Source organism: Aethalodelphis obliquidens, unplaced genomic scaffold, assembly GCF_003676395.1.
Source record: "Aethalodelphis obliquidens isolate GAN/ISIS:26980383/991018 unplaced genomic scaffold, ASM367639v1 scaffold14, whole genome shotgun sequence".
Classification (NCBI taxonomy): domain Eukaryota; kingdom Metazoa; phylum Chordata; class Mammalia; order Artiodactyla; family Delphinidae; genus Aethalodelphis; species Aethalodelphis obliquidens.
Window position 1 is genome coordinate 3,240,663 of NW_020837958.1, and position 10,197 is coordinate 3,250,859.

Below are 10,197 nucleotides of genomic sequence, written 5' to 3' on the forward strand. Positions count from 1 at the left end.
TATAAATATGTTTTTTATTTACACCTTGCAAAAAAATCATCTGAAAATACAGATAGGAGTAAAAAAGAAATAAGTACTCATGTGTAATTACCTTTAGTGTTTTTTCTGATTTGATATATGTGTATATTGTGAAATGGTTACCACAGTAAGTCCAGTTAACATCCATCACCACACATATATACTTTTTTTTTTCTTATAATGAAAACTTCTAAAATCTACTCTCTTAGCAACTTTCAGACATACAATATTGTTAACTATAGTCACTATGATGTACATTACATCCCCAGGACTTAACTTATCTTATAACTGGAAGTTTGAGCCTTTTGACCATCTTCACTCATTTTGTCCACCCCCAACCTCTGGCAACTGCCAATCTGTATGGTATCAATTTATCTATGAGTTGGTTTTTTTTTCTTTTTCAGATTCCACATATAAGTGATATCATATAGTATTTGTCTTTCTCTGTCTGACTTATTTTACTTAGCAGAATGTCCTTTTTCATGGCTGAATAATGTTCCACTGTATACCTATACCACATTTTCTTTATCCATTCATCCACTGATGGACGCTTAGGTGGTTTCCATGTTTTGGCTCTTGTAAATAATTCTACATTGAACATGGGGGTGCAGATATCTTTTTGAGACAGTGATTTCATTTCCTACTCTTACTATACTGATGTCTATCTTCCCAGGCATTCTTCTATTAGAACATTTTTCATTGTAATATTATTTTTAATATCAACAGTAGCTTAAAAGATAATTAACACGTGCTTTCAATTCTGAAGGCAGAAACATAGTAATAATTCCAAATAAGACCACTAGACTCAACGTCCCTAAAATGATAAGATTTGTACATGATCAAACTTATTCTATATGCCCCATTTTCTCGTTAGAAGAGTTTATATAGAAAAGCAAACAGATATAAACGTGTACCTTTCTCACTAAATTTTAAGCACAATCATTATTAATCTGATTTTATTCAGGTTTATTTAGAAAACTTTTGAACCCTACTCAGATATTTTCTTCCTATCAGAGTTGCATCTGAAGACTCAGTACATCTTGGTTTCGGATGCTCCTGCAGGTAGCTCTTCTCTAAACTTTTAGGACATGTCTTTACTTGCCAGCTCATAACGTGCCACAAAGGAGTTACCGTCTCAGCATTTCAAGTTAGTTATCCAAGCCCTCTCTCTGGATGTCTTGCATATTCCCTTGTGAAAGAATGAAGGAAAGAAAAACAATATATTTTTTTAAGTCTCTCTAGACCTTGTGATAATCTTGATCCAATCCAAGGTTTGCTTGGCTGGTAGCTTAATAAAGTCTGCTATTGATGTCCTTAGTATTCTTTCAGCTCACTCCCAAACCTGCTTCTCCTTTTTAAAGAATCCTCTTTAAAGAGTACATATTTTAGGGAATTCCCTGGTGGTCTAGTGGTTGGGACTCTACGCTTTCACTGCCGAGGGCCTGAGTTCAATCCCTGGTCAGGGAGCTGGGATCCCACAAGCTGCACGGCCAAAAACAACAACAAAAAAGAGTACACATTTTAAAACACATTTAAACATGATATAGCATCTTGAAGACAGTGGCTCATGCTGATTTCTCTGTATTTTCTTGTCCTGCCCTCTCCTTGCTTCTGCTATCTCCTGTCTGGTATAGTCTCATATCTGAAAGCCCCACTCCCAGGCCTTTAGCCCTGTCCTTCACAGGACTGTCCCCATTTCCTGGCAGAAGGCAAGATCTTTGCTGAATATAAGTAGCCTTCACATTCAGTTTTCTCTGCCCCACAGATGCTCTGAAAAGGATGCCCGGCTGGGCCTCTGCACGTATTCCAATGAGGCCGTACCTGCTGCTTCAGGTAAGCCCTCAGTGCCCAACTGTTTTGAAAAACAAGATGTAAGGAATCTAAGTCTCCATTGATATCTTGCAGAACCTTCATGGGAACTCTTTGGGGTTGATGAACCCTTTTCTTAGACTAAATCCATAAAAAGAATAACCATAATAGCTGCCACTTATGGAGTGCTTTCTGTGTGCTAGGCACTTGTTAAGCCATATTTATGTGCGCATGCGTGTATGTATATGTATTTGTATGTACACACTCACCTTCAATCTCCACCAGCCCTATGAGCAATTTATTATTTACATTTAACTGATGAGAAAACACAGGCTTAGAAGTTAAGCATCTTGCTTTAAGTCACACGGCTAGTAAGTAGTGGAAGTGGGATTAGAGATGCTGACATAGTGATAGGTTTCTTCTCAGCCCCCTCCCCCCTCCCGCTGTGGCCTCTTCTCTGAGAAGGAGGCCCCTAGCCATCCTCAGATGGTATGGGATGCAACAGCTACAAAAGGAGCCCTCCATCTTCCCACCCCTCACACCAGCTAGAAGATTGTCGGGGGTCCCCACCTAGCGTCCCTCTGCTCTTCCTAGGGGAAGGACTTCATGTCAGCTATGTCATCGGTGGACTCCTCAGCATTCTGCTTATTCTGGTGGTGATCGCGGCTTTGATGCTGTACAGGTAACCTCAGCCCCACTGCAGTGGCTGTATGTTTGCTGTATGTCCCATTAGCACGTTTGGGACCTCCTGAAGTTGACAGCTCACTGATTCCACCTATGACCAGCCTCATTTCAAGGTTGGGTCCCTGGTCAGAGCAGCAGAAGGGAAGGGCAGAAACCTGAATGTGTACCCTTCTTCCCCAGTCACAGCCCAAGCAGTTTCCTCATTTCATGACCACAGCAACGCTTGGTATTTTCCTTATAGACTAGGATACTAAGGACACAGAGGGTGTTACCCAAGTTCACACAGCAAGAGGCAAAGCTGGTACTGACTCTAGCATCTTTGCTTTTACCACCACTCTACACTACCTCAAACCACTGAAGCTGGAAATGATCTTCTCTTCACACAAACACAACTCTTTACTACAATGTGGGGTGATAGATACATCATTGCTCGGTAGGGATCATCCTGGGAAGGTGGAATGTGTAGTATTCAATTTAGAATCTTCCTTTTATGACCCTCTCTGTATATATTTTCTCCTAAATGCTTTATATGCAGCTTGCAGCAAAAATGTCAGGATTTTGCTGCTACTGCAGCAGCTTCTACTAACAACAACAACAATAATAGTAACACCTACCACTTAATGAATATGTATCAATGTCACAACCCTTGTAATACAGGTATTATTATTCCTCACTTTACAGATGGGGATCTAAGGTTCAGAAAGTTTAGATTATGTCCACCAATACCCCAGTCAGTAAGTAACAGAAGTGGCATTGAAACGTAGGTCTGTTTTGACTCTAAAGCTCAGTGTATTTGTTATCTATTGCTGTATAACAAATTACCCTGAAACTTAGCAACTTAAAATGACAACCACTGATTATCTCACAGTTTCTGTGGATCAGAAATCTAGATGCAGGGACTTCCCTGGTGGCGCAGTGGTTAAGAATCCACCTGCCAATGCAGGGAACACAGGTTCAAGCCCTGGTCCGGGAAGATGCCACATGCCGCGGAGCAACTAAGCCCGTGTGCCACAACTACTGAGCCTGCGAGCCACAACTACTGAAGCCCACGCGCCACAACTACTGAAGCCCGCGCGCCTAGAGCCCGTGCTCCACAACAAGAGAAGCCACCGCCAATAAGAAGCCCATGCACCACAATGAAGAGTAGCCCCCACTCACCACAACTAGAGAAAGCCCACATACAGCAACGAAGACCCAATGCAGCCAAAAATAATAAACAAATAAAATTAAAAAAAAAAAAAAGAAATCTAGATGCAGATTAGCTGGGTGCCTCTGCCTCAAGGTGTCTTACAAGGCAGCAATCCAGGTATCAGCCAGAGTTGTGGTCTTATCTCGAGGCTTGACTGGGGAAGGATTCCCTTCCAAGCACAGGATTCAGTTCCTCGCAGGCTGTTGGCTAGAGGCCTCCCTCAGCAGTTTGTTGCCTTGTGGGCCTTTCCATAGGACAGCTTTCAACATGGCAGCTTGCTTCCCCCAGAGCAAGAGTAAGAGAGAGCGGAGGGAGGGAGGGAGAGAGGGCAAACTAAGATAGAAACCAGTTTCCTTGTTAGGAGTTTCCTTGTAACCTAATCTAGTATCCCTCACTTTTGCATGTTCTGTTCATTAGAAGCGAGCCACCAGATCCAGCCCACACTCACGGGTCAGGAATTCAGAAGGTGTGAGTACCAGGAGGCAGGGACCACTGGGCCCTCTTAGAGGCTGCCTGCCACAACTTGGGTTACAGCTTCCCCAGATATTATCCCCATACAGATCTGAACTAATTTCTCATCACTTTTTCTCCTAAAGACACAAAAAATCCAAGTTAACTGATCCTGCAATGGGGAACCTGACCTACAGCAACCCTTCCTACCGAACTTCCACTCAGGAAGTGAAAATTGAAGCAATCCCCAAACCAGCCATGTACAATCAACTGTGCTATAAGAAAGAGGTAAAAATTAAAATTTATGTCCAAGAGTTTGTTTTTGGAGGGCGGGGGTGGATTATACTCCAGTTGCCTGAGTAGATCAGTAAGGGATGCTGGGTAGTCCATCTGCCATTTTGGAAGTTATAGTGAACAGAAGAATGGGATGTGATTCAGGTTTCTGGAGAGGTCTATAACTTCTGAGGGACCAGCTTGAGGGGCCCTAGTGAGAGTAAGGTTAGAAAGCAGATCCCAGAAGGTTTAGGTCTGAAAGCATGTGAGTGTGCACCTCCCTGCCAGGAGATATTTTCCCAGGCTCAGGGGTTCCTTCCCTCCTGGAGCTGTCATTCCCCAGCAGTGAGGCTGTGCCCCTCTGAAATAACCCCAAACTCCTAGGAAACACCAAAAAACCCAAGAGCTCCTGGACTCTCCCTTTCTAACCTCTGATCCAAGCTTTTGGCACCTGTGGTTGGGAATGGCTGGAGTTCTGCTATTCTTCCTCTTATCACATAATCTAGAGGGATTTCTCTAGAATTCTTAAAGTTTATATGCTTTTGTTCTTTTAACTCCTTTGTTGCTGCAGTGAAAATGTATTTGCTAAATGTTTAGGCATGAAGAATAGTCCCGTTTTGACTAGGGAATATAGCCTGGGACTTAGATTTTCCTAGTCTGATATGACCCTTGTTTTTTTCTAAAATCCTGTAACCCTTCATTAGAAATTATTCCTTATGAGACCTAACCCATCTACTCTCTTGGCCTGTCTAGCACAGTCAAAGCCAGCCCTCACACCTATAGGGCATAATGAATACACTTCATACAATAATCATGTGATTTCAGGATCCATGAATTTCCCTATTAAAACAAAGCATCCACTACAAGCCAACACAGAAGCTGCAGGGATAGCTTGCAGATTTAGGGATGGTAGACCCCTTCTCTGTGAATATCTTTGAGAGAAAGACTCTTGAAGCTTCTTGGGTTCCTGGAGTGTCTGATGCCCCAGAAAAGAACCCCAATGAGGGCCCTAGGTTAGAAATTAAAATCATGTGACTCTTTCTCCTGTTGTATGCTTTTTCCTCAGCAGCTCTTTCACCCCTCTGATAGTCTTTCACCCTTTCTCTTCTGATTTCCTCTTGATTTCAGGTACCTGTTGCTGTGTGTTTGTAGAGGGCGTGGTATCACCCAAATTGCTAGTGCCATGTCACCCACATCTCCCTGACTTACCCCACGTGTCTCTGTGATGAAGACACTGAGTGGTCTGCATCTTATCTGACACTAATTCAGCTTGGAGGGTGTGCTGGCTGACTGGGCATGTGTGTGCGTGCCTTGATCAAGGGAGCTGTCCCTCCCAGAGGGCAGGGACCATATTTTATATTGTTTAATCATCAAAGTGTCCTGCTTATTGAAGGGAAGGGGCTCAATAAATATCTGTGGAACTGAACTGTTACTAAAGTAGAGCAGCAGTTGCAGGGCTCTTGGCAGGAACACCATCCCAGGGACAGAGCCCAAGCCATGGCCCATTTTCTCTTGGCAGTGGCGGCATGTTGGTTGGTATCCCCCAGAAACCAGGAGTACGGCTACCCCTTGAGGAATCCATAAAGGGAGAAGCCTGAGTGGAACTTAAGGCTGTCCTTGGAACGATCGCAGGTTGCTTGGAAATGGCCCTGAGGCTCCTGGGAGTAGAGCCAGAATAACCTCCCACAAAAGCTTATAGGTTACAGTACCCCCAGTGGATTGACAGAACTCAAGTAAGAGGGTTTTCTAGAGCCCTCCTGTCTTACCTTCTAAAACTTTTCTTCTTAAGAAAGTTAGAAAGAAGAGAATTAAGAATAAAATAGCACATGAAACTGTATTCAGTATCTTATAATAAGCTATAATGGAAAAGAATCTGACCATATATGTATATATATATATATATATATATAACTGAATCACTTTGCTGTACACCAGAAACTAACATTGTAAATCAACTATACTTCAAAAAAAAAAGGAATGGCACCAAAGTAGTTTAAAATCTTGAATAAATGCACATTTAGTTGCTTTTGTCAATTGCTTCTGATCATGTATATTAGCATGCTGTCCCATTAATAAACCCCATTAGCAATGTAATAATAGCTAACATGATCTAGTGCATGTTATGCATCAGGCACCTACTAATTGCATTGCGTGGATTGCCTCATTTAACTCTCACAGCCATTGGTTATGAGGTACGGACACTGTTACTCTAAAGAGGTGAGCCTGAGTTTGGGAGATGTTCAGTAATTTGCCCGAGGTGATGTAGCCAGTGACTGGCTCACGGAAGTCACGGTTCTCCCTCCTCCCTGTATGATAATGGTAATAATCATCACAGCCGCTCCTTTCCTTTTAGGCTCAGCCTCATACATTTGCTCTGATTAAATTTCCCCATTTGTTTGTGGGATTTTTGCGCTCTTCATGCCCACTCTTAGCCCATCCACTTCCTTTCTAAGTTCGTCATGAGATCCTTTACAGAGAGCCAACCAACTGACCGTGTCTCTCCACTCCCCACCCTAGGGTGGACCTGACCATAACTACACCAAGGAGAAGGTCAAGATTGTAGAGGGGATCTGCCTCCTGTCTGGGGACGATGCTGAGTGGGATGACCTCAAGCAACTGCGCAGCTCCCGAGGGGGCCTCCTTCGGGATCATGTATGCATGAAGACAGACACCGTGTCCATCCAGGCCAGCTCTGGCTCCCTGGATGACATGGAGACGGAGCAGCTGTTGCAGGAAGAGCAGTCTGAGTGCAGCAGCGTCCATACCGCAGCCACTCCTGAAAGACGGGGCTCCCTGCCGGACACAGGCTGGAGACACGAACGCAAGCTCTCCTCAGAGAGCCAAGTCTAAACGCCCATGTTCCCTTCCCTTCCTACCTGCTCCTTCTCCTTGGTGGGCTTCAGTCCCTGAGCTCGCTTATACAGCAGGCCCCTTTCCTGTGTGCTCGTCCTGCGCCGCCTCCTCCCGCCTCGTAACTGCTCCCAAGCCCTCCACTGGAGCTGTTTCCACCTGGGTTCGTAACTACCTGTGCACAAGAAATGATGGGGCATCCTGAGAATTTAGACCTGGATTTTACCACGAACTTCACCTCATGCACGCCATCCTGAGCCCCCTTGAAACCAGGCTCAGTAATGATTCCTCGTCAGTACAGAGCTCCACCTCCCCTTCCCCTGGCACCCTCAGTGCCCGCCCCCCAAGAGCTGATGATCCAGGACTGCACTCGCTCCATCAGAGCTGGCCTGACCGCATCTCTGAGGGAACTTGCTGACCGGGGGGCTGGGGTGGGGGGGTGGGGGGTCATGGGTAAAGAGAGAGATGAAGGATAGAGGCTGAGAGAAGGAGGAGTCAGCCCAGCTGGCATGGGCATCTGGAAAACCTCCAGCCTCGAGTGCATTGGCAACATGAAAAAGCTTTTAAGGGTGATTGGGCCTGGGTGTCCTCTCCACTGCCGGCCATGGCTATTATTCTTGCCCTGACAGTTGTTGTTTCTTCAGCTGCAGATACTGATGAGGTCTGGGTATGGCTCAAGCTGTTCTTCCTCCTGCTAGAATGTCTGGAGCCTTTTCTACCTTCAGATGACTGGGGGGTCTCTATCACATGGCAGCTGGCTAATATGAATTCCCTCCTGCTGCCTCTAGCTTGTGAGCCGGTGTCTTGAATGCGTGTGGGACCCTCAGGGGTGGGTCTCTGCAGTGTCTGAGAAGCACTGCTTAGACCAATCTTAGCACATCCCCTGAACTATAATGTTCTGCCACTTTCTCCTTCCTCATTCTCTGGGATTCTGAGCACAGAGATCCTGAAGCAACTCTCCAAAGCAGGGCCAGAAGTTTTCATACATGGTCAGGAAGAGTGATTGGTTTAGAGACTTGAGGCACCCAGGGCTTAAAGGGAAGTATCCATGAAGCTGAGCCTCCTGTGTTCTCTCTCAGGTGCTCAGGGATCTAAGTGAGTAGACAGAGCCTGCGGCTGTGGGTGGTGAAGTTCCCATTCCGACTCTTCCCAGCTAAGTGACTCCCTTTTCATGCTGAGGTGCCATCACTTGGTTCATGCTTATTCACACAAAAGGCATGTGTGTCACACTAGTGTCAGGGGAGTTGAGACTTTTTACTGTCCTAAAACTTCTACCTAGCTCTTCTTTTTTGGGGAGGAGGGGAGGTGCCTAATTTGCTTTTTCTGACCTAGCCTTGTAGGCACGTATGGTGAAGAGGCCTAAATAAAGATGCAGAGTGGGGGGCAAGGAGTAGGAAGGTAGAGAGAACCACTGAGGAAGCCCTTTCAGCCTAGGGCAGATCCAGACCTCTTTCACCCAGGGATCAAAAGCAACAACAGGAACTGAGAATGGAGTGGGGGTGCTTCAAGGGGAATTTTCCAGATTTGAAACACGTCCAGGGGTTCTTGGTATTGAGAAATCAGCTGCCAAACATGTGAGTGAAAAGGGAAGATCAGAGCAAACCTTTTCTGGTCAGTTCTAAGACCGCTAGAGACAGGTGCCAGGCTCTCAGCCCTGCTCGCAGTAGCCAGCCCCAGGTCTAGACCCTCATAGGACAGCCAGGCCAGGCCAAGCAGGCTTTTCCAGTACACAGAGTGGGAAAGGAAAGGTCCTCCTCCTGGGAGGAAAGGGGGACATTTCACACTTGATGGGGCAGTAAAAGAAGGAGCCCTTTGGGTCCTCAGACTCACGGTTGGGCATGGGGAGAAAGTAGCAAAGTGGCATTTTCTTGAACGGAAAGGGGGAAGGATCTTATTGCACTTGGGCTGTTCAGAATGTAGAAAGGACATATTTGAAGAAATATCTATTTGAGCACTGATTTACTATGTAAAAAGCAAAATCTCTCTGTCCTAAACTAATGGAAGTGACTCTCCCACGCTCATGTGTAATGGTTTTAACGTTACTCACTGGAGAGATTGGACTTTCTGGAGTTATTTAACCACTATGTTCAGTATTTTAGGACTTTATGATAATTTAATATAAATTTAGCTTTTCTTAATCACCTTGCCTGGCTTGGAGTCATGACTAATAACTGCACCTGCTCTGTCTGGCAGAAACATGCTGTGGAAGACCTGCTTGCAAACATCACCTCTAAGTCCCTTGGGGATGTGAGGACACTGAAGAGCAATAAAGGGTGGGAGGTTCCTGGCTGGAGGTTCAGCTCATCTTGAAAAGACAGGTTAAGACCAGAGTTCATTGGCTTCTGAAATCCTTATTTCCTCTAGAGGAGGGTGGCTGATAGGTTTCATCTTGAGTGCCAACTCTGGTTGGTCATGGCTGCCTGAGGTTCTGTCCAGACCCAATGGGAAAAGTGTCATGATGGTTAGTGGCGTCTCCTTTGGGCACCAAAAGGAAGTCTCATGGCATGTATACCATGTATCTTCTATTTCTGTTCTAGGTCTACGAGGACTTCAGTGTCACAGAACTTGACTTTGCCTTTCAGTGATGGTCACTGGCAAGACTGTCTGATGTCTTGAAATAAAAGTACTGGGATGGGGACAAGAAGGGCTAATTCCAGTCCTAGATCTGCCTCTAGCTCTGTTTGATCTTAGTCATGTTTCACAGTTACTCTGAGAATGGGTCAATCAACACTAAGATTCCTTTTATTTTTAAAAAGCTGTCTACTCATAGCTCATCCACTACATCTCAAGCCTAGAACAAGGCATTGGGGATCTCTTTTCAGGTATCTGGACAAATAATACCTCTCAGTGAAGATTGGGAATCATGCAAGTCTTAATGCCAGTTATAGAATTTGATGTCAAGGGTCAATAGTTGATTTTCTAAG

At 45.1% G+C, this 10,197-nt stretch overlaps 1 protein-coding gene across 1 annotated transcript in view; it reads left to right on the forward strand.

Moving 5' to 3' along the window:
• LRP4 (LDL receptor related protein 4) overlaps positions 1-9,947 on the forward strand; it is a 52,470-nt gene extending 42,523 nt beyond the window's left edge. The window contains exons 35-38 of the mRNA XM_027114810.1: positions 1,784-1,851; positions 2,422-2,509; positions 4,297-4,438; positions 6,941-9,947. Coding sequence (XP_026970611.1) covers positions 1,784-1,851; positions 2,422-2,509; positions 4,297-4,438; positions 6,941-7,273 — 631 coding nt within the window. The 3' untranslated portion in view covers positions 7,274-9,947. The remainder of the gene's footprint in view (positions 1-1,783; positions 1,852-2,421; positions 2,510-4,296; positions 4,439-6,940) is intronic.
• Positions 9,948-10,197: the final 250 nt, after the last annotated feature.